The 25,146-nt window shown below is 42.3% G+C and overlaps 2 protein-coding genes and 1 long non-coding RNA gene across 3 annotated transcripts in view; 1 reads left to right on the top strand and 2 right to left on the bottom strand.

The window, feature by feature from the left end:
• The window catches only part of syne1a (spectrin repeat containing, nuclear envelope 1a), a 91,059-nt gene extending 74,242 nt beyond the window's left edge, over positions 1–16,817 (bottom strand). Inside the window, exons 1-7 of the mRNA XM_057016973.1 lie at positions 16,433–16,817; positions 6,947–7,008; positions 2,957–3,052; positions 2,308–2,391; positions 1,069–1,089; positions 849–941; positions 17–192 (exon numbers count right to left, since the gene is read on the bottom strand). Coding sequence (XP_056872953.1) covers positions 17–192; positions 849–941; positions 1,069–1,089; positions 2,308–2,391; positions 2,957–3,052; positions 6,947–7,008; positions 16,433–16,499 — 599 coding nt within the window. The 5' untranslated portion in view covers positions 16,500–16,817. The remainder of the gene's footprint in view (positions 1–16; positions 193–848; positions 942–1,068; positions 1,090–2,307; positions 2,392–2,956; positions 3,053–6,946; positions 7,009–16,432) is intronic.
• On the bottom strand, positions 13,700–16,424 carry LOC130516151 (uncharacterized). The gene is made up of 2 exons (XR_008947373.1): positions 14,795–16,424; positions 13,700–14,708 (listed from the first exon to the last, which is right to left on the bottom strand). It is a non-coding gene; the product is annotated as an uncharacterized LOC130516151 (long non-coding RNA).
• A 4,125-nt stretch (positions 16,818–20,942) lies between the features above and the next one.
• On the top strand, positions 20,943–23,043 carry myct1a (myc target 1a). The gene is given in 3 exon segments (XM_057016985.1): positions 20,943–21,184; positions 21,613–21,856; positions 21,858–23,043. Coding segments are annotated over 3 exon segments (579 nt in total). The 5' UTR covers positions 20,943–21,129; the 3' UTR covers positions 22,138–23,043.
• Positions 23,044–25,146: the final 2,103 nt, after the last annotated feature.

Raw genomic sequence — 25,146 nt, 5'->3', positions numbered from 1 at the left:
AGCATCGACTACATACTTAGCAGCTGTGTGCTGGACCCATCGTAGCAGAGCCTTCCTGGCACCACCCTGCCGTGGTGGGTTTCTTTTGATGGGTGAGCTGGTGGTGTCGGTGCTGCTGGTCGAGCTGTCTAGAGAAGAATTGCTGCTGGACAAAGCCTGGATTGCTGGTAAGTTAATAGTTAGCTCCTCGATCTGATGAGACAAGATCAGACAACGAAAAAAAGGGCCATTGAGTTAAAAGAGTTCAAAATTCTTGGGTTTTTCACCAGAGCGGTTTAATCCACCATTAAAGGTTCATCCAGCAGAGAGCTGCGGGCAGGTGTGAAGGCTTCACATGCAAATAAACCTGGGTGTGACTTCAAACAGGCTACCAAGCAAACAAAAGAGAGCGGCTGATGTAGCATGAGCACAGTGCAAATCTGAAGGAACAGATGAGCAACGGCACAGCAAAGTTGGAAAATGTCTAGTGGGCAGACGTGGAGCAGTGCGAAGGCGCAGCTGGTTATTAATATATTATCTTAAGTGGGGAACAGGCCAATTGAAAGGGACATTTTTCTTCCTGTTTGGTGCTGCTTTCAGGCACAATCTCCTTGAATGAAGCTGTTGTAACTGTGTGAGAGCGGTTTGGTCGGGCATTTCCCGCTCAACCGAGAGTCCCCTCGACTTACCTGGTGTGAAAAAAACCCCAAATACTGGCGCATAATAATGAATTCTAAACGGCAACTTTAAAATGTTTGGGATTGTGCACATTTCACTCCCAGTTTTACCATCTTTCTTTATCAATATTCCAAATTATGCACACAGCATTTGCAAATCTGGCCTTCTTACCATTTGTGTGGATTGGTTACCTGGAAATAGAGGATGATGGTCCATATCAGCCCTAAAACTATTGCTGGTCGTCCGTCAACAATATCTGTGGAGTTGATGTTGACCAACTTGATCTGTGAACAAACATTTCCAATATTATTGGAATGAGATAACACACTGAAAACTTAAGGATGCCAACAGCCCAGAACTAGATCATTTCATTTAATTAAAAAAAGGTTCAGCAATGATATGGATACTGACCGGAGAGCCTCTGTAAGCAGACTGGAATGCAGATAAGAGGAAGAGGAGAGAAAACATGAGAGGTAATCCAAGTGTGGTGAATTGGATGGAGACATGTGATTGAGATAGCAGCATCTCTGAGATCATTTGAGTGGTTCGCTGAGAAGAGCGAGATCTATCACCATCCTACAGGCAACAGGGATTACATCCAGCAGAGATGGACGGAGGGAAAGAGAGACGAGCAAAAAGTGGGAGAGAGGGCTGTTTATAGTGGCGACGTCAAACACGTTATCATCATATAGCTGAATTGGTGTAGCACAGGTCATCATATGGAGCTGGAACTCTGTGATTCAACGTGGTGGGAGAAATCTAGGGCAGGTTAGGGCAGCAGAGGGAGGCCTGGGATAGGTGCTGATAAGAAGATACGCGATGAAAATGGAAATCAACGCGGGCCCAGCGCTACTGCTGCACAGGCCTAGAAGCCTGGCTGTGCATCTGACAATGATTCAGCACCTTTAATATACAGACAAATACAAAATTTAGACTTCATCATGTTGGACTCTTCATATTAGGGCTTTCGAATCTGAGAGTTAAAGAATTGATGTAAAAATAGGCAAAAAATAATAATAAAGATGTATATAATATTATCAAATTTCTACACACACACACACACACACACACACACACACACACACACACACACACACACACACACACACCACACACACACACACACACACACACACACACTCCTATGCGCCCACTGATAATTCATCTCCAGACTGCAGATTACTGGTGTAGGATTTGTGGTTTTAACCCCGTCACACTTTGAGAAGACAAATCAATGTCCCGGCAGACACCAGCTCATCCTTATGGTTTTATTTATGTATATCCAAGGACGAGCTTGGCGAGAAGGATTTTCTAATCTCATAGTGGGACATTTGATGCAGTTTTGTGATCACAGATTAACAATGTTTTGGGCAAAATGATGTGAATAAAGACAAAAAAATGAATCTGTTGATATTTTGAAACATCAAATGAACAGAATTACTACAGATTACCAACATGTAGAATCTATTTTCATTTGATTATAGAAAGCAAGTGTGTAAATAGGGAAAATGGTGAAAATAGTTAAGAATATAGAGAGAAAGAGGATTATGCAGGGTCGAGGTTCAGTGTTTTACCTACAGGGCAGGAGCTGAGAACAAACACAAAAGCATAAAAAAAAAAAAAATACAGAAGAAGAAAGAAAATTCTTACCTTTCTACCCTCAAGGAAGTTGAGAGCCGTACCAATGTTAGCGACCCAGTGGATCCGTTTCAGCTTTTTTCCCTGTTCGCATGGCTGGAAGGATGAACCGGAGGAACAAAGAAGACCATGTTATACACAATAGAACGATAATTATTTGGTACAGTACAGTGAAGACACCATCTTTATAAATGCAGCTAAAATAATCGATTCAGAGAAAAAAGTTAAGACAAAGATTCAATCAGAGCTGTGTTTGACTATAAATACCCAGATCAATAGGACACGGATGACTTAGACCTGAGGCAATATTGGCAAGTAAAATCATCAAGCAGTGTTTGTGCCTGTGTCGGCCTTGTTTGATTATGAGAAGCATGTGATCTATCTTTGTTAATCCGGGCTTTTCTATTCAATATAACCATTCTAATAAAAGCACATCAGCAATTCCTTGTCCTGGCAGATTCACTGCACCAAGATTGTAGCTTTAATGGAGTTTGTCCAAAGCAACCAAGAGGCAAAAATCTATTTGATTTTTTTCATCCCCCAGTCCATTCTTGTTATTTCAGGTTCAAAATAATATTAATCCAAAAATGTCAAAAGATCTGGAACACTTGATGTTTCGTGAAGAGTTCAAATGCCAAATGAATGACTTGGGGAAACTCACCAGTTTTTGTCCAGAAAGCACCTCCAGCAGGGCCAGCAGCATGACCCCATCCTTCAGATCTTCATACAGGTCAGTCACTATCAGAGGTGGGACTCGCTACACAACAGACAAGTCTGCCGATCAGATTGTTTCACATGCTAAAGGGATCATAACATTTTTAATTGTTGTTGTGCAGGAAACACTTTCTAATGTATTTTTGGGCTCTAGAACATGTGTGGTGACATAAACCTGGCAGGCTTGACTCAAAGAAGGCTTTCTCAGATTTCTTGGAATGTAAAAAATCCAAGGATTTAGGCCTTTCCAGCTCTTGAAGCGTACATGAAACAATAAGGCAGGAAGTATTTCCAAACTTCCCTTGTTCGGCAACTACTGTTGCGGAGAAGATAACGAAGCTGAAGTGGGTCTATGTCTAACGATGTAAGATGTTAATTTCAACTTGTGGACATGGATAAAGAAAATCCTTGTTCCCCAAGCCCCCCCCCCCCAAAAAAATTTGGCGATCCCCAAAAATTACTGACAGCAGGATTCAGCCACAGTCAGCGGCTCAGCAGGCTCTGAATGGGGTCGTCAAATCCTAAAATATGCTGATGATTTCAAACTGTAACCCTCTTCATTCTTGACCTGACACAGACTTCCAGACTCAGGAAAATCCACATATCTCTCTTTTTTTGCCGGCACCACTTCAAGGATTTCTGTGAAAGTACAGTCACATGCTGGAGCTGAGAAGAGGTTTAGGCGGGGGAGCGTTCAGACGAACAGACCATTCACAGGGAGATTAGCAGCACAGAGAGATGTGAGAAGAGGAAGTGGGGATGTGTTAGTGTTTTTGCATGCTTTGAATGTATGTGTGTGTGTGTGTGTGTGTGTGTGTGAAGTACATACGAAAAATATATAACCCCCCCAAGCTTGTGGCGAAGAGGTATAATTGAGCAGAAAGACTGGCAGCGTGAAAAATGATTGAAGGCAAAGAGAGGAGTGACGCTAACCTCACGTCTTTCAAAATTAATTAGCAAACACAGCAGCTCCTCTCACTAATTCCACCTCTAATGTCATTTCATGGATGGGATATTAGAATATAAACTTGTGGTCATAGCGTAAAGTGACAGAAGAAAGCCTCGCAGAAGCGCTTTGGAAGCATAAATTACACTCTGAGCTAATTGAAGTTGAATTTACCTTTTTTGTTCAATGTAATCTGACAATTAATGAGGAAATTTCCCACTAATTACTAAATAAGAAAGTCATATCCATTTCCTCAGCTCAGCTACATTGACTTAAAGAAAAAAAAAAATCAAGGGCTTAATGAGCTAATTACATATGAGTGTCTAGGCCATAATTGATTTTGTGCACGGAAGCTTCAGAATGTGTGTCTGTGTCTGTCTATGCTCTGAAAATATTCCCCTGGTACACTTGACACGTTGGATTCTGAAAGATCAACAGCATGGCAGACAGTGGGAGGGGGCCGAAACAAAGAGGAGATGGAAGGATTTCATTGTGAATTGTAATACATCCAAGCTAAAGGAGCAATTGACACCAGATGCCTTATTATCCTAATCTTCTGACGGTAGCCACTGGCAAACTATTAAAAGGCATAATTCCTCATCAAAGAGACACTGTGCAGAACTTTCATCTGAGAAAAAACACACAGAATGGCTTCAACCAATACAAACATAAACTTCACGATATTTTTGGCTACTTCTAAGAAAGATATTCCACTGGACAGTATGAATTATTCTTTTTTAATCACCTTTAACTATAAATATTTGCTTATTGGTAGTTATTAAAGGCAGCAGAGGTCAATGACAGATGGAAAATGGAATCTTCTCAGTCAGAAAAGTTAGCAGGATTATTGAGTTCGATATATACGGAGGAGCCAAGAAAGATAAGACCAGAAAAACTAATAGATCATTAAAAGAAAGTTGGAAAGTTAGTTAAAGGAAAAGATTAAATTGTTTCTGCAGTCACTATAATTCAGGCCACATACAATTCAACCCTCTTTGCCCTCTCTAAAGAGAGAAGGGGGTGGGTGGTAATGAATGCAGAGCTTCATTTTATTACTGCTTTAATCTCTAAGAACACTTGGTTTGCTGATTACCACAGCAAAGCTGTTTTCCACAGAAAACACCAGGACATTGCTGAGACCTCCATCATTCACACAAGCTCCTCTGCAATTAAGCTTTAACCTTCTCAGAGGGGATTTGTAAAAATGGAATCTTGGGGTGCAGTCACTGCCTTGGCTTGCCAGTCCAAGGCAGGGCAAGAACAACTTTAAAGACAGCCATTTGAACATAAACTCAATAGCCTGCATACTCTGACTATTTATGTGGAGAACAGAAAACACCCAAAACTGCACAGCTACTCTCCCTTAGCCTAGTCTGAAACTGATGACTTAATCTGGCGAACGTTTTAAAGTAATAAGAGTCATTAATCTTCCGTATAAATTACCGGCTTCAATACATTTTCTATTAGAAAGTCTTTATCAGTACTTGGAGGATTGTAAGACTTCTTTTCATACCTGTGGAGTGGAAAAGAGAGGGGGGAGGGAAGTGATGCTGCAAGGGATGACTCTCATACCATTTCTCTACTATCGATTAATCACCTTCCTTAAGGCTTGGAATTAAAGCCCTGTGATAACTGGAGCGGCCTAATCATCTGCATAGCCAAAGGCAGGCTCTATCCTTCTGGAAGAGTCAAGTTAACCCAGCTGTTAAAGCTTCTCCCTTCACTTTATCCCTCTGTCAGTCTCACTCTACCTACTGTGTCCCTTAAAGGGTTTAGGGATAGTTAAAAATGTGAGATAAACCTTTAAGATGGCATTTGTTCTCAACTAGTCTGGAGAATGAAGTCATCAAAAAAGTTCCATTCCGTATTACAACAGATCTTCCACACCGACGAAAGGCAAATATCGGCCAATCAGAGTCACTATGGCAACAGCAGGCATCGGCCCACAGGGTCAGTGGTGAGCATGCTGGGTCCAGAATAGAGTGACTAACTTGATCATTGCGGTAATACAGACAGAATCTGGAGTTGATTTATCATCAAGGTGAAATTTCCAGGATCCTTAAAAAGCCTGGACACAGGCTTTTAAGCTCTTTTACAGCTTAAGTTCAGTTAAAAAAAACTCACATTATGCATTAAATTGGAATGAAAGCATGGCCAGACAATATCAACATAATAAATAAATGATGCACTAATCCAAAATGTGATCAAACATTTAGGACACTGTCATTTTGAGCTGGGTGTAATTTTCTGCTGGTCTGGTCCTGAGACATGGTAGCTGATATGTTGTTAAGGTTTTCACTCTCTCAAGAGCATTTCAAATGAATTTTCTGCTCCATGTCACAGTGTTTCAAGGCCTCCACAGCCTTCCTAATCAAATGAGAATCCTTAGGAGAAGCGTCACAGATTGAAAGAGCACTTAATTGTAGCATATTTGTCTCGTCTGCTCAGTTCTGACACACTGTTTGAGCAGCAGTGGGTTAAACCGAGGAGCCTAATGCAGTATAATATAGTAATTACATGCATACAATAGCCTCTCAGTATGCGTCTCCATTAAGCATAATTGTTTAGACTAAATTACAGATGTGTGGTTTGAAGGGCAGTCTTTAAATGAAAAAACCCATCCTGAACAATCTAAATTGCTCCATATCGAGGAAAAGACAGTAGCTCCCGGGGAAATAGATTCACAATGCTGAAATGTGAGAATCATAATTGGAAAGAGGGTAAATCCATGCTACAAGCTATTCAAAATTGGGAAAAAAAAGGAATGAAGGCATGTGAGAAAAACAGTGTGAGGTCTTAGCTGGCACGGTTGGTCCCATGACCGGCTCAGCAGTGTTTTGGAAAATAATCACATGAAGTGTGGAAGAACAATGCAAATGGAGGTAAAAGAGGCAATGAGAGGGGGAGGATTTTCAATCCGCAACAGCAGCGCCGATGTTTGTGCTAAGAGACAAAACAATACTGGCAGTAGCAGTGGGAATAAAGGCTTACCTTTGCCAAATGGGAATTGATCCATTTTGTAAATGTCCTCTTCTGCACCGCCTCCTGCTCATCTGCAAAGCAGAACCAAGTGCATCACCGTCACTCACATAAAAAAGCAAACGGAGGGGATTTAAACAGCATCATTTCATTGATCAGTGTCATCTGAGTGGATTTAAAGTGCGGAGCTGGAGTCTGACTGGAACTTCATTTCATTAGTTTCCTTTGATCGTGCATGAACGCTGTCACACCAAATAACAGCTCGTGATAATAAAATCACGTGGGACATTTGACATTTAAAAATGGCATTTTCAATAACTGACCCATTTTTGGTGTCGAGAAAAGAACCTTGCTTTCAGAGACGACCTTTGGCCACAGACGTGGAGTTTGTTCCCTCTATGATGACATCTCCTTCTCCCATAATCTGCTCTATCACAGCGCTTAAAAAAACGCCTGGCTGATGTTCAGGCATGCCGTAATGTAAAGTTTAATGTACAATCTAAATGTATGGATTTCGCAACGTCTGTCGCGGCACCACAAGCTAAAGCTGAACGTGGCCACGGATGATGCCTTAAAAAATCCACTTAACCTTGATATGAACAGCCTCCTCTTGTCCATTTACAGAAGTATACATGAAATACAGTAATGTACATTAGAACTGTGTACACAGACCACCACACGAGACTCTTACATATGTTAATTGTGAAAGAGGACATTGTATAAAGTGTTTAACTGTAATAAAATATGCTGATGGTTTGATTACAGTCTTGTTGGTGAGTGTATCATTAATGAATGTGGACTGATGGGCTATGTGTGTGTGCATCTGAGAGGGGAGGGACCCTTTCATACATAATGCAGATACCTCCACATAGTCATACGTGCCGCTGAGCAGGTCCCCTTTCGATGGATTCATCTTCTGATTGCGCCGAGGAGTAATCAAATATTGATGGATCGTAATATTTGATGGGAAAGGTTTAGGCTAAAAGCAGGGACCCGTGTGATGGGAAGTGTGTCTGCACGCTGCATGAGTGCAGCCCTGCCACCTCGGTCTCAGGGACGAGGTGACTTTGAACTGTGCACACACTGCACAGCGCAGCAGGCACAGACGCGCCGCACTCTGAAGGCAAACAGGCGAGCGAGCAAACGGGCCTCGTGGCTTTTACACACCTGAATACTTTTTACTTTGCATGATCATTTGTCACAGACAGAGACGCTTGGCAACCCCCCTTTTTCTCCAACTGGAGACTGAGCAGAACAAACATTAAAAGTACAGCACAAATGAACTGTACAGCTCTTTCTAATTTTAATTGACTGTGCTGCATGTTACTCTGAGTCAGGTGGCTGCAAACAGTTTGAAACATTATCGCAGCATTGTTCTATTTAAGTCTTATCTTTCAAGCAGAATAACATTCAGAGGCAATTCTTGGTAGCCTAATAGAGTAGCAGAGACAGGCAGACTGACGCAGGGGCAAAAAGAGGGATCACAAGTCAAACATTCTTACTGTCTGCCATCAATTGCGTATAAAGTGTGCTATGGCATGCTTCGCCTGCTGCAGGCACACCGACATACAGACTTTTTGTCCATCACCATCCTTCCATCAAACATGCCTTCTTTTCCTCACACCCTCTAGCTCAAAACGGGACAGACATTCAAGCTCACACTTACCACGCAGATAGTGATAGAACCCCGTCACCAGGTTGAGCGAGGTTTCCTTTTTCGGGGAGCTCTCGCCCCCTGTTTGTCGCGCCATCCTGTGCCTGAGACTGTGCCGTGATTCCAACCTGTTCTCATGTGGATGTTGACAGGACAGTCGCAGCAACCTCCAGGACAGGTTACGCTTTGCCCTTCCTCCTGCCCTTGCTGCCTGCCTCCCTTTTAAGGGGAGGTGTTGCTAAAGAGCTCCCTGGAGCAGTGAACCACAGATGGCAGCGGTGAAACTGTTGCACAAACAGAAAGCAAGATTCCCGCGTCTCCTCTGGTCCTCTAAGTCTTCCTGTCCTCTGCCTGTCCTGCGGTAAAAGGCTGCAGACTCGGGAAGTCGGTGTTTTCCTGCCTGTTAAGCAGCTTGAGAGAGTGATGTGAGTGGGAGCATGGTGCAAAGACTGTGCGCGTGTTTATGGATGCATATCAGAGTGAGTGACAGCGGTGCAGTGCCGGCTTTCCTCAGCATCAATCTGTCTCGCTCAGTCTCATTCTCCCTCTTTTTCTCCAACACGCTGCGTCGCTCTTACCCTCCCACGGTCTCTCTCTCTCTCTCTCTCTCTCTCTTAATTTCTCACTGTAGGCTGCAGGAGTCATCCACTTCTCTCCACTAGCCAGCCAATGGGAGTGTGTGGGAATGGGTGATGTCACAGCAACTCCATCCTAATGTGTCCAGAGCTCTGAGAGAAGTGGGAGGGTTGAAGAACAGGTAGGAAATGAGCATGAAGGGGGATTTTTCTAATCACATCACAGGCAGTTGGAACTAACCAAACACCAGGAAAGAAGCATAGGAATTCCTTATGTGCTCTGGTTCTCTGAAACTGCTGCTGTCTGTCTCTCTTCATCAGAGATACTGTAGAGAGCAGCCAGACAGACACACACAGTCTTCTAGGCTACAGAGCCTGCAGGGGACCAGAATATCACTGGCATTGGTCTGACCTGCTGTTGTAAACGCTTCAAATGGAATCTAGTTTCATCTCAGCAACAGTCGTACACAACCCAACTGTGCATTTGGTCCCAGAGTGAATGAGCAGTAGAGAAAGCAGCACAGTTGTAAATGGGGTTTAACAGGTTCTAATGTAGGCCAAACCAGAACAAAACCAGATATGTGAAGCATATATTCAGCCCAACTCACAATCTGACATAGTAAGTGGTACTTCAACTAATAAAGCACATAATAAAATATTGTGCCTGCTTCTTTATCTGTAGCTGTTTCTGACAACCCCGTGCTTTTTTATTCAGCGCGCGTGTCCATTTTCCTCTATTTGGTCCTCCTCTCAGACAAAAACCTACGCTGAGAGAGACAGAGAGGGTGGGGGAATTATTAAAAGCACTGTACCCATCTCTGAAACCAGAGTTTCCAGGGAAGTAATATTCACACTGAATAGCCGGGTGGGTCTGATATCAGTCTTATAGATAAAAGAACCATTTTTCATGTGTGTGATTTTCCCCTTTGTTCTTGGGGCTCACCCCATAAGGGATTTTAATTATGAAAGCCATCAATAACCAATGGCAGCTGCCATCCACTATCTGTCTGCTGATAATCACGCCACTGACAGTCCTGTTAGACTGGTCGACAGAGCCACATCAGCCTATTTCAGACTCATCTTTGAAGGGAGGTTTAGGTTTCTCTGTATGTGGGTACCTGGTTTCAGCTGTTACAGATAGAGCTGGAGGAAATGTTCCTGCATTCCTGCCCTGTGTATTTACATATACATTGCCTGTACTTTCACATTCAACTCTATAAAAACACAATTTCATGGCAGTAAAATGTAATTTAAGAATTTACGTCACACACTCACACCATCCAAAGGTGGAGTCGAGGCGACCACAGAATATATATTATGTCAATAGCAAAACAGAGTGCACATACACACTTAAATCTATTCATTTAATCTATATATGTCCATTGAAAGGTGCTGTGTAATAAATAAGCGTAAGAGGATCATAGTTTTCATTTCTCAACAGAATAGGAACCCAACTATGAGCAGTGTTGAATGTCTGAATATCGGTGTTGGCTTTTATGTTTGGTCTCACATCCTTACTACCAAAAGCATAAACTCTTAACTTCCCTACAGGGAGCAGCAGCACTCAAAAAGAAAACAAAGAAACCTCAGGGTTAAAAATAAAAGAAGTCAAAACAACATGGCAAAGATTCATGGGAATTATTAGATGTCATGTGGGAACTAAAAGAGGTGAGCAGGTGCACACAAACACAATAATAAGAGACTGAATTCAACTTCCAGCCTACTGTATGTGTAAAAATAACCCTACAGACAGCTTTAGGCTGCAAACCTCCGGAGAGTTCCAGTCTTTCTAAACAGAAAGGCATGACGGGTGTGCAAACACACCAAACCTCAGCTGGTCCGGATCTCCGCTGAAGCCCCTGGCAGCCCCACAATAAACAGAACCCTTCGCTGAGTCTGTGGAGGTCGGATGTAGGTCAGGACCCCAGTGCTTACACAGGTATGTCTGTAGGGGTGTGAGGCTTCCCGAGGAGAGGAGGTGCAGCCTCTTTCCAGCCATTAAACGGGAAAAACAAATGACCTCCTGAAGGGTGAAAAAAAAGGCATTTTCTCCTCGCATTGAAATCTATTCACCCTGAGGAGTTTTTTTCTGAGCATCCCAGACTCCCAATTGAAGCTTAAGGAGGGGGTTGTAGAGACAGAGCCACCTAGTGGATATGCAGCCTCTGCTCTGGAAGGACCTTTCTTAATCTCTTAATAACTCCACAGCCACCCAGACTTTTATGAGCGCTGGTCAAATATGCAAAGCCATTCAGCTCATACTGTACAAGGGCAGACACGGCTATGCTTGTTTTAATCAATTACTGTAAAACAAGACATGGAATTAGCATTTACTTAATTACATTATTGTGTTGATGCGATGTTGCTGCCTACATCTTAAACACAAATCTTTTAAAATTTTCTAATAAGATGCCATTTTCTATAGCAGTACAACAGTTAATGGAAGACGTGTGTTACAGCTATCATCCATTAAATGGATGGCTTTTTTCTTTGTTATATACCAACACATACACCCACCCACACACACACCACACACAGTAGAACCAATTTCAGGTCTTTTCTGCTGCCATGCTCCTCACCATAGCTTCCTGATTTCAGTTGTCTTTCACACTAACAATTCCTAATTTAAAAAAACCCACTTTGCTCCACTTCCAGCAGGCTTCTTCATCCCCGACACTGAATAACATCCTCTATCACACCCTCAGTGAGGCCACTCAACCCACACGTGCCCATTCATCCTCTTTATTCACCTCCCCACTCCATTTACAGCACATCTTTACCAACCCCAACATAAGTGGGGAGGCGGAAGTCCAAATGTCAGCCCATTAGCATAGCTAATTACATTTCAGTAAAATGACACCACATTAAAGAGAGTAAAAAAGGGGGAACAAGTCAAAGTGATTATCAAAACACCCCTTTCATGTTTTAAGTACCATCAACCCCCTTTCAGCACCAGATGTGCAGGGAAGGCTTTCTGGTGTTCACAAATGTCCAAATATCAGGGATCATTAAAGCTGGGCCAGTGATACAGCAATTTCAGCACCTGCACTGCTCACTTACACACACACACACACACACACACACACACACACACACACACACACACACACACACACACACACACACACACACAAATGCAATTCATTTTTAAACTCATAAACACTAACAGAATAAAAATGCAAATACTACAAAATATATTTTCCACTAGAGGTAATATGGGTTACATCAGTGGCACTAAGAGTATCAATCTGATTAATTTTTTTTTTTTACAAAAGCAATGTGTCTGTGATTTGTGCGCATGTGTGTGTGTTAGTCTTTATATGTGTGGAAGAGCAAGAGTAGGTCAGACAGTCTAAGCTCTTTATCCAGGTTCAGCGGCCCCATCGTGCATTATAAGGGCAAGTAAAGTGAAAGGACTGGCGTCAGCGCAGTGCATGTGTGAGTGCAGTTAAAGCAGTAAATTCAGTTATAAATCCCATCCTTGCTGCAGAATAAAAATACTGTCTGGAACAGAGCCAGAATCATCCATAAAATCTGTTGCAGAAAACCACTTGAGTGCATTCATGACGATCCGACTGGATCCATTTTCTGTCATAAGAAGTAAATGTACGTCTATTGTTTTACTCTGACTGTAACCACCTGACAAATTAATGGCATCCTCTTTATTCCCTGATAGCCAGTGCTTCTATTTTAAAATCTTATTAAAGGTAAGAAAACAGAATTCAAGTCATATGTTGGGCTGTTCAGATCCAAAACCCCTGGAGCAAGAAAGAGCTGGAGGGAGAAATGACACACAAGACACTGAAGGAAATAACATCCCAGATGTTTAAACCAAGTATTTTGAGATAATAAGAACGTGTGCACAAGAAGGGAAGATAACGACAACTAAATGAGCTCAATTTGATTAAGTCTGGCACTCATCCACATTGCAATAAATGTCGCATATATCTGCAAACATAAAATAAGGAGTAGCAGGAGTAGAAAAACAACCAATGTTTGAGTCAGGTAGATGACTGCTTCATTGTACTGCTGACCTCTGCCAGGTCACAGTGGCTATCTGACCTCTATTTGAAAGCCCCTTGAATGAACTGCCAGAAGCAGAATTCTCCACTGTCCAGTCAAAGTGTGGCAGGCGCCGCAAGGACAGAGGCACCTGCAGGTGAAAGATAAGCACATGCACGAGACTTGAAGTATTAAGTGAAAAGGCTGAATGTGAGTGTGGGGGTCACAGGCTCAAACCTCAGGGTTTTATCTACGAGGACATTGTTACAAGTGTCAGTCAAAGGCATATCTGAGGCCTCAATCTGAAGGAATCAGAGATGGTGGGATCTGTGCTGCCTCAACAGCAGCTTTATTGTCATAACGCTTTTGTTCCATTAAAACTTTGTACTGTTTGAATAAAGGTCTGCAATGCATAACACCAAAATACTAATAATCTACCATATGAAGATAAAGGGACAGATTACTGAAATATTTACACATTTATGTTTTCTATAAATCCAATTGATTCCTTATTTATTAAAACAATTAAATACATTTTTGTTTCTGCTGTTTTCCTTTATTTCAAATAATTCTGGAATCCCTGTCCCTCCTTATCTGTAGAGATGGTTTAGGATGGATGAATGCAGGCCCACCCTCCACCTGAGACCCTGGTGAGGTGTCACTCAAACACTCAGTGAATGTCAGGATAAAGGAGATTATAATCTGATCGGGGGGAAAAAAGCAGATTTAAAATAAATTATGCTCTCTATTCAACCACACACAAACAGCTTTTTCCCCACTATCAAACACACAGTTCTGTTGTTCAGAAGAAGGCAACGTCCCAAGGGCAAAGACATAAAACATGTGCAGGCTGTCATGAGACTGTCGTCGAGTCAGTTTGGGAAAACAGGCTAAATAAAACTAAATAAAAAGCTTCCACAATTGCCGCATCGCACATCAGACATCCTGTCGCTGTTTTCACAGTTACTGCTTGTGCTAATTGTCCGAGACACTTGAAGAAACCCTCTGCGTCCGTGTGACCACTGAGGCAAAGTGGCGACCTCCTGTGATAGGACCGATGAGTGAAAAAGAGCCATCAAAGCTATTTTTGTTCGGAGATATTTGAGCGTGCACGTGCGTGCGTGTGTGAAGCCTTGTTATCCAGAGCTGCAGACGATAAATGGCTGTGTCAGAACTAAACAGGAGGTTGGCGTGGCTCAAGGTGACCGTCTGCTTAGTCTTTCCTTGGCTAGAGCAGAAACGTAATATTGCCCACTGGCAACAGGATGTCATCCTGGCCCCGTGCCAGTCCGAGGAACCGTGCCAGTCCCACCAGTAATCAGAGCTTAAACACTGCTGTGTGGACTCTCCATCCCTCTCTATACCTTTTTGGATGGGACCATCCTTTTGCTTTTGCCTCACTTATCTGGTTTATGCATCCAATAGCCTCAGCAGGACACTAATGTATTCCAGATGTGCTCAGCCATTGTCCTTGGCCTTTATCCTTCCATGCACATCTTCCTGCTCAGCGGCTTCCTCAGGCGAAATGCTTGTTGCGAGAGCTCTAAAAATGAGACCGTAATGCAGAATAGATGTTTTGCATTCAGTAGATTTTATGGATGTTAAGTCGGGGATAATTAATCAACTCACTGGACTGCCAGATGCTTCGGCTCCTTTAATTTAGAAGTGCTAGATTGTGCACAGCCTACGCACACAAAACTCCAGCAGGTGCTTCTAAAACGCAACTTCTGCAATTGAGTCGGAAACAGAAGGCAAAATCCAGAGATGTGGGCGGGAACGTGCGCCTCTGCTGCCCACCAAGGAGAAACCGGGTGAGAAATCGAAGAAAGAAAAACAGCAGATCACTTTTCTCATTAACAAGAGACAACAAACAGCCAAAATTCCACAGCATATGGAGGAGTTCAGGCTGGGAGGTGTTGAAAGTGGCCTCGTCACTCTCTGCCATATGGTGTCACTAATTGCTATTTTTTTTCAGAGGTACACCAAAAGAGATGCTTGAAAGGGGAAAAACATAGAGCCAGAAATTGGGCAGGAGTTTAATTGTTTTGATGTTACATTTTTTGGTTCGTGAGAGCTTCCAGACTGAACCTAAAGGGACTATAGTTGGTATCTGAGGATGATTTGGCTAATTTAAGCACAGCGTTTCCTCTTGAGAGAAGTGAAATGCCTAACTTAATCTGATTTTGAAAGACATACAAATAACTTCAGGTTATCCACATGCAAAGAGCGGTCAGGTTTTACCACAGAGAGAACACGCAGTGCAGAATTAACAGCATATCTGAGAACCCTGTCAACATGGTTTTCCTGTGTAATATGGAATGTATGGAGTTTCCTACTTGTGGCTGCATATGGTTTACTGGATATTTATAAAAAATAACACAAAAAAGACATGGACACAACAGTCCTAGAGGGCATAATTATGTAGCTTCCCCAAACACTGATGTCTCCTTTTAAATTTTTAAGCAGCGAGTTTTGTCCTCATATATTATTCATAGTACCATTTTTACACCAGCGCAATCTAATGCGTTGTTTAATTATCACTGAATATGTATTAATGCACTAATCCGTCCTTGAGGTGCTGGTGCGACAGCTCAAGGGGAGGCTTCTAAAATTAGATCAATCAGGATTCAAAGTGTTCACCCGCACCTGCACACAGTGATGCAGAGGAGCCACGTGGTCCGTGATGCTGTTCTCAGCTTTCAAAAAAACTGCCACCTCAGAAGCCACACAGGGAGCTGCCATATTGGATCTCAGCCCTTGTGTCACCTGACATTACTCTGATCTTGCTTGTGGGGCTGTGTTGTTTTTCCACAGAGATGCAGTTATATGTGGTGCACATGTGTAATACAAAATCTTAAATAAATAAAAAATGGGAACCTGCTGGAAACCCAACATAAAGATATCCAGTGAGATAAGAAAGCCTGTCTTGACTTAATTCAAATATTAAAGATAAGAACAATTAAGATGCTAGCATTGTACTTTAAGCCTCCATGTGACTACTCTGATCTCTAGGAAAACAAAAGTGCCGAAAATAAGGCACAGCATGATAATATACAGCATAATGGATACAAAGTTTGTCATTCATGGTGTATTTGATAGATTCATCTCAGCTGTGTCCTTCACGTGCCACATATTTAGAACTTAGATAGAATTTAAACGTGAAACAACGCATGCGGCACATTATTAGCAACTATTTGTTGTGCCAAGTCACCTCTAAAAATGCTGCAAGTCAGGGTGGGCTGGTATGAGTAAGCATTTTACACCTACCTTGCAGCTTCTGCATCACATGGGTTATATCCTGAGCAGAGCATCCAGAGTCCCTGGGTGATGCCATGTTGCTATCCCTAAGGTCACCCAGGTAACCTCTGAGCTGTTGTATGTCACTCTGTTGAAACACTCATCGTGCACATGGCAGTAAGATGTGAGGGGGCTGCAGTGGTTTTCACTGACAGCTGAGCTTTAAATGTAAAGTATGTCTATATCGTCTCTCTTTAAGTCACTGCTGTTGCAGAGGAGTCTGCAGTCCTCACACTCTGCAGAGCTCCTCCTCTGGCGCTGATGTTAAAGGAATACAGTGTGTCTTGTGCCAGTGCCTTTTGCAGGACAGTTTCCTGGACAGAGTACAGCGCCATCTGTTGGCCAGGAAATGGCGATGCTGATCGATTTCTTTACAGAGGAACACAGAAGTGAGTTCAGCAAAGCAGCCATCATAACTATAACAAAACAAACAGCAAAAAAAGAGACATGTCAATCTGACATTCAGATAACTTCTGATAATTTAAAGTATTAGAACAGTAATTGTTTAAATAATTTGGTGCCCAACATTTCTCATATACACTATATGACCTGAATGAATGAAAGATAAATAAATATTTGCTTTTTTGTATTGTTTTTCCTCTGCCAAACATGGTGTGTGTGTGTGTGTGTGTACTAGTGGGGGTACTAGTGAGAAATCATTATCCATTAATTTCTGAATTATTGAGTGGATCCAAGATTTATCTTATGACATCATCCTTCCAGTCTGGTATAAAGGTTGGAGTGGCTTCTATTCTCTCCTTTTAAAACACATTTGGATCGAAGATGTTTACTTGTCAGTAAAAAGAGATCTAAATCAAATTCAGAGAAAAGAGTAAACAATGAAATGCACACAGCTGCCAATGAAACACGTCCTGAAGTCTATCAAAGAACGGCTCCCGCAGCAAAGATCAATGGCGCTCTTCAAAACAGCAAAAGTGAGATGTGATAAACCACGAGGCTCACAGCACTTACAGTGATGTGTAATCCCATTAGACAATTCCTTTCATCGCCATCTCAAGAGAGCCTTCAGAGTAAAGTAAAAGCACGCCCCGCTGCTGCGGCTTCATTCAATAAACCCAACCAAAAGAAGGCAGACAAAAAGAATACAAAAAACATATATTATGAATTGAAACACTCTTTAGGCTTTTTATGAAGAATATTAGAAAATAAATTTAGATGCTATGAAAGAAGAATTTAGATGACTGTAACATAATGTATGCCTTATTAACAATTAATATACTAACTTAAATATCTGTTCAGAAATGCTTACTTTCAGTAAAAATTCACGTGTACAATTAATGGGTTTACTTGTGCACACAGGGTAAAAGCCAAGTCAGCAGTTTAGTCAAATGAATATAAATATGAAGTTTCCCATGTGCTTAAGCTGTTGGGACCAGCCATTTGTGCACTGGGAGCATCTGACCTGTATTGGCATATATTTCAAATTACAAGCTCCTGTACAGCAGGGACGAATTGCTGATTCCAACATTTTGCAGCAGTCAAAGTGACCTCCACCGTGCGCAGCCCTCCGGGACCAAACATGTTCAGCAGCAGGACGAGTGGACACCCTCCTGCTGCGAAGCAGAGCAGAGAGAAATGGAGAGACAAAGGTCAAAAATAAATCTTCCCACAGTAACCAAAGCCTTCAATACATGATTTCACAGAAAGCTGGCACCAAGCCATGGTGGTAATCTCTTTACGTTCAGCACAGTCAGCAGAAACCTCATTGGGAACTTTGCTGCATGTCTAAATCACAGTGGCAGATACCCTGGCCTATATACTGTAATATCATACATTCAAATATGCCAAACAAACACACTCCTCACATCCATTTTCACCTGGAGCTGTTACATTTAAATTCTATGCTTGATTTGGACTTAAAACAGCATGTGCTCTGTATTATAATGCGCACTGGGTCGAGCTGATTCAGCTCTTCTGTCCCGTGGACTATACCGCCATTTGCTGGTCAAAAGGACCCAGTCCAGACTGTGAATGTACAGCAGGGGTGGGGAACCTTTTTCATATCGAGGGCCATTTCAATTTTTATAAAGTCCTCCGAGGGCCATACTATTACAAACACATACCTAGGGATGCAAAAAAAAGACAAAAAAAAGTCTATAACCACTGTGTTACTAAGTCTCATGATTGCTGCATTTGAGTTTGAATTATTTATTTAACACACATGCATATAAAATCACCAAAAAAATAGAATAAAATGACAAACAAGTAAAATATGTTTTCATGATCATACAAAACAATAAAAAAAAGAGGTGCAGAGTTGAGGCAAGAGACCAGTAAGGGCCTGTTCGAGGCCTCTACTCACAAAAACTGCAATACAACAAGATAATCAAGAAAATAAATTAAAAGAAAGAAAGATAAAGACAATAATAATAACAACTAGAAAGCACTCGGAGAGCGCAGACCTCCGCCAAGCGCAACAATTCCTGGCATATTGTGATTTCCACCATTTTGCCTTCTCTGCAGCACCGGTGTCCCGCAGGGAACAGTTCTGGCTCCCTTCCTGTTCACCCTCTACACCGCGGACTTTTCATACAGTACATCTTCATGTCACCTCCAGAAGTTCTCTGACGACTCTGCTGCTGTCGGCCTCATCACGGACGGGGACGATACGGAGTACAGGGAACTTATTCAGGGCTTTGTGGACTGGAGCCTGCGGAACAACCTCCAGATCAACGCTGGCAAAACCAAGGAGCTGGTGGTGGATTTCCGCAGGCGTAACAACCCCCCACCTGCACCAGTGAACATCCTGGGAACGGATGTTGACGTGGTGGAGTCCTACAAGTACCTGGGTGTTCACCTAAACAATAACCTGGACTGGACACACAACACAGACGCCCTGGTCAAGAAGGGCAACAGCAGACTGTTCCTGCTCAGGAGGCTGAGGAAATGGGAGGATGATGGCTAAGCTGTCATCCATGTTGAACAACACGTCCCACCCCCTACAGGACACCCTGGCAGCACTGGGCAGCTCCTTCAGTGAGCGGCTGCTCCACCCTCGCTGTGTGAAGGAGAGGTATCGCAGATCTTTCCTGCCAGCTGCTGTCAGACTGCACAATAAACATAACAACCGCTAACACAATCTGAATATTATATATTCTGATATGTATATTGTATTCACCCTCTGTACTATGTACAGGTACACAGAGGCCGAGTATCCATTTATCTGGATTATTGTAAATATTCACCCTCTTGTATATTCCATTTGATTTCTATTTGAGTCTATCTTATTTTTCTCTGAGTGCTCTTGTTGCTGTTGTTGCACTGTAAATTTCCCCGCGTGGGACAATAAAGGATCTGAATCTGAAATATTAGTCCCACATATACTTTGACTACATATTTAGATTCCTTGACCATAAAAACATACCGTTAGCCACTGGAATCATAACAATATATGTCTTAGTTAAGTAGTTATTCACAAAAAAAAATTCACACTTTGAAACAATTTTACGTTGTCCGGCGCAAGCGCCTCAGCGGCGGCTACGAGGCACGTTCACGAACTCTCCTTCGGCGTGAGGTTTCAGCTTCGTGGCTATTAATTCACTCATCACAAAACTAGCACGCGTAATATTCTCTCTGTCGGTACATGGTCGTGTGAAAGCTGCTTGTTGAGCCTCCAAACTCCGACGAAGAGCGTTAATTTTATCCAAACTCATCTGTCCTTTCAACACGTCGAGTTTAGCGTGTTTCGCTAGGTATTATATGTCCGTGTCAATCAGTCCAGCCCACTACGTACATCACATGCTGTGTTCACTGACCCTGACCTTGACTCGGACATAACATAACCGTCTGTTTTAAAACGGGAAAATATTTCCTCTTGTTACGAAAGAAATTTCAGGATACGAAAGGCAAAAATACGCTACCGCTGCTACTCGCAGCTCGCGAAGTTTAGCGAACGGTCCCACTGTATAAGTGCACATATAAAATATAAAAATCTTATTGCGTTGCGGGCCGGTAGAAATGGTCTCGTAGGCCGTATACGGCCCGGAGGCCGGGGGTTCCCCACCCCTGATGTACAGCATTCCCGATCCTACTGCTCATCTCTGTTGGCATTTTAATAAGACATTATCTTGAACTTTAAAGCTCAAAACCTTCCTAACCCTCTATATCCATTTAACATTGATTATCACTGTTAAGGGTGCATGTAGATTGTTCTGCAGAGCATTACAATAACAATTAAAGGATGTTCAGTCATTAGTAGGCAGTACTATTCGTCATATCTTGCCAGTGATAAGGCTGAAAGCTTTCAAAATGTCACACACTGTGGAAACAATGAGCCTTACCTCAAAACGATAAGAACCATTGTCAGAAAATGAGGTGATACGATTTCAAATAAATCAACCTGAAGGAAATAATGGTGAAGGAAGTAACTGCAGCAACACCCCATCCCCTCACCACCAGGATCTCTGTCCAAGGCAAATAAGCAACTCCTGCTGCTAATTTTCTAGGAGAAGTGCAGGAAATGTGAACCGCCACTCAGTCCCTGCGTGCACTGTGTCTCCCTCTGAGGGAGAAATTTGGAGAGGGAGACAGGAGAGGGAGAAAGTGAGGGAACAGGAAAGAGGGAAGGCAAAAAAAGACAGGAAACACCATCAGAGGCAAAAAAAATCAACAGACAGCAGCAGACTGTGACAGTGCAGACCAAAGTTATGGCAGAAAACAACACAAGTCCTTTACTGGAAACACTTCAGTCATTCGATGCTGGTAAGTAGTTTATCTTTGTTTTTGCTTCTTTTTCATGTACCGTAGTTTCTATTTGTGAAAGAACCAGTGCTGGAATCACTGATGGAATTATTATTTTAACTTGCTAAAAACTTACAATAATCATAGAAAACATAACGTCTGGCCAAGTCTTTCCACTAATTGGCCAGGGTCTCTTCTTATTTCTCCAATGTCAGAGGGAAGTCAGTGGAATTTAAAAAAAACCCCATGAAAACCTGTAATAAGACGCCCTATTTTGTCAAAAAGTAAAAATCTTGCAACGCATTACTGATAAACCACTACTGGTTAAGAAAATGGATTTCCCTTTACTCAAATCTGTATAAAAAGAAACACAGGAAGAAAGGCATGAATGCAAATGATAAATAAACACATATTCCTTTCTCAAATCCTGTTTTCCTCTCTCTTTACAGTCCCTTTGATCGTAGCGTTTTGTGTGTCCATGGCAGTGGGTCTGATTTTAGGGGCAGTGGCTAATGTGATCTTGACCTGGATGTACCGGCGCAAAACAGGTTCTGCCAGGATCACCCGCTGTCCACCTCACCGTTCACGCACATGGTGGAACCTTCCAGGATTTAACCGCAGCCGCAGCTATGATTGTCACAGCAACAACAGTTTGGTCAGTGCAGCGCTCATGTCATACCGCCAAATTTCCTCACCAGATCCCAAATCTCAAATCGAGCTTCAGGGGCTTCACTTTTCATCTCCTACTTCAGGACAGCCAATTCACAAGGGAGGCAGATGAGGGGAGCCAGACCTGTCTGTCACCTACACCGACCACGTCAACTGGACTGGTTCAGACAGGAACCGACTGTGCTGCAACTCCACCCACACTTGTGTCATTTTGGGGCAACAATAACCTGCGTGGTTTCCCTAACCAGTCACTACTTCCAGCCTATGAAGGCATTCTTAGAGCTTATGATGAAACATGCACCTGAGATGGGGGTGGCACCATGATGTCATATAAAAACGGAATTAACTGTCATAAATCTGAGCAGCTTGTCTTTAGATTTGTTAGTACATAAGTGATGCTGTGTTTCTGTTGCTGGTGTCTCTTGAAGAGAATTATTTTATCTTGTTAGCATCTTTTATCTTATTAGCATGTGTTATACTACTGTATATGTTTTTGTTTTATGTTACAGTTAGTTTAGAAGTTAGGAATACTATATAATCTTTAGTAGGAATACACATAAGCAAGTCAGTTGACCCTTCTTTGACATGAATACTGCTTAGACAGTTGGAGCTAGGCAGACAGGAAATGGTAGACCCTCATCGTAAAATATGACAGCATAATTTACTGGTGATTGATAAGTTCCTGGACAGGAATAAGACCTCTGACCTGGCCATCTGAGAAGACAATGGAGAAGGACTGCACCAACACCAAATGAGGCAGGAAGAAGAAGATGAAGTCACCCAAGAAGAAGGACTGGATTGGACTGAATTAGCATCAATAATTACATATGTCTTTCTATATAAACTGGGCCAAGGGATAGTTAGGTTGTCAGACTTCATGCCCTGACAATTGACTTTGTTGTTGGTAGGGTTATGAACCGGCCCAGAGCTCTGTAATATTTGTATCTTGAATTGATTCTGTTTGCTAAATACATTTTGAAATTGACATTTGTTTACTTAAAGTCTTCATTTAAAGAACAAAGTACCAGTGAATGTATGAGAACATTTTTGATTGTACTGATTGTGAAGAGCTTTAACGTATTTAATCACTGCATCATGTATTTAGCTCTGATGCTGTGTGATAAACGACTGTGCAATATGTCAACAGAAAGCAGACATGTCTCACTAAAACAGACATGTGATGTTATATTTTGAATAAAATGTAAAATCAGTGATGATTCAATGTTTCACGGTGTTGAGAATTGTCTTTATCTTGTTGTTATGTGTTTCACCATATGTTCCTGTCTTCCCTTAGAAGTTAGGCAAGGTAGACTAAATGTAATTAAGAACAGAGACATTTGCAGGATTGTTGTTTGATCTACTGTTATCTCAGGAGCCAGTCAGGCAGGGGGTGTCAAACACTCATTGTAAACAGGACATCAGGGGGTTGTTGATGATCACATTTGCATGAAGAATGAGATCTGGCTACCTGGGAAAACAATGGAAAAGAAGAACCCTACCAACACCGCAGGGGACTGGAGGAAGAGGACGAGGACATCTCAGCGGGGGATCTGGATTGGATTGCATGGACATTGTGAATTTGCATGTGTGTGACTATAAAGGACTGGGCCAAGGGATAGTTAGGTTGTCAGACTTCGTGCCCTGACGATTAACTCTGTTGTTGTTAGGGTTATGAACTGGCCCGGAGCTCTGTAATATTTGTATCTGGAATTGGTTCTATTGTCAAATACATTTTGAAATTGGTACTTTTCTTCTCGAAGTCTTCATTCAACGAACACGCGGATCGGCAGCTACATACAGGAGGTATTGCGATCCAACAATTTGGTGACCCCGACGTGATGAAGAGAGAAGTCATCTGAGGCAAAGAATTCAACAACGGTCACTTCGGAGGACAACTGACGACAAGGGATCCCTAATAAAAAGGTAAGCAGACACCTGTTTAATCAAGCTCTGCAGATTGGCTATTTCCAAAAATTTGTCGTCACTGTCAATTGAAGTGTCCTAGTTATAAATTCCAGATACAAATATAAAAATATTGACTGCAGGAATTACGGTTAGAGGCCGGGGAAGTACTGTTGAAAAACAGGGAATTATGGTTAGAGGCCGGAAGTACTGTTGAAAAAACAGGAATTACGGGGTTAGAGGCCGGAAGTACTGTTGAAAAATACAGGGAATTACGGTTAGAGGCCAGAAGTACTGTTGAAAAACAGGGAATTACGGTTAGAGGCCGGAAGTACTGTTGAAAAACAGGGAATTACGGTTAGAGGCCGGAAGTACTGTTGAAAAACAGGGAAATACGGTTAGAGGCCAGAAGTACTGTTGAAAAACAGGGAATTACGGTTAGAGGCCGGAAGTACTGTTGAAAAACAGGGAAATACGGTTAGAGGCCGGAAGTACTGTTGAAAAATACAGGGAATTACGGTTAGAGGCCGGAAGTACTGTTGAAAAACAGGGAATTACGGTTAGAGGCCGGAAGTACTGTTGTTGTAAAACACAGGGAAGTACTGTTGAAATACACAGGGAAGTACTGTTGATAAAAACAGGGAATAGACGGTTAGAGTAAACCGTAACTAGTACAGTGCTGTAACGGTTAGAGTAAACCGGAGCTAGTACAGTGCTGTATTGCTGTATGCAGTGCACTGTATATCATAAAGATTTGGGTTGGGACTCGGAGCGTAGTCGACGGGACGGACACTCCCGACGCCCGAGATTTGTGTTTTTGTGTGGGGTGGAAAAGTGCCAGAGTGAACGTGAATTAAAAGGCTCTTTGTCCTTGGGAATTAACCCCCGAGTGGAACCGGATCAAAGACGTTTGATCTAGAAGCTTGTTTCACTGAGGCATTGAGTTGACCGTTGGAGTCATTCACATTCAATCTCACTTGGGAGCATAGTTAAAGATGGAACTGGATTGTGGAAAAGCGTGTAGGGATCAGGGAGAATGTTCTCCCTATCCTCGGTCTGTGGAAGAACAGTGGAAGTGGACTCTTGATCAGGTGGTGAGTGGCATGAAAGAAGAGGAGAGGGAAAGAGAATTGGATGCAATAAAAAAGTTGTGGAAGGAAGCTCAAAAGCAGAAGATTCTTCCCTCTCCAGAGGTGAAGGTTAACTTAACTGAAGCATTGTGTAAGTGGGAGTCAGAAATTCATACTATATTACAGGATCATCTTGATAATCCAAAATTAGGGTTTATAACAGGGAAATCATGGCAAAAACAGGGTAAGGAGCTAGAAGATAGGCGTCGAAGGATACATGTTGTGGCTGTGGCATGTGCAGCGGTGCACAATTGCAGATCTAAAGGGGTTACACGAGTGCCT

Source organism: Takifugu flavidus, chromosome 19, assembly GCF_003711565.1.
Source record: "Takifugu flavidus isolate HTHZ2018 chromosome 19, ASM371156v2, whole genome shotgun sequence".
In the NCBI taxonomy this organism is placed as follows: Eukaryota; Metazoa; Chordata; class Actinopteri; order Tetraodontiformes; family Tetraodontidae; genus Takifugu; species Takifugu flavidus.
Note: the sequence above shows the minus strand (reverse complement) of the source record. Positions and strands in the feature narration are given on the sequence as shown.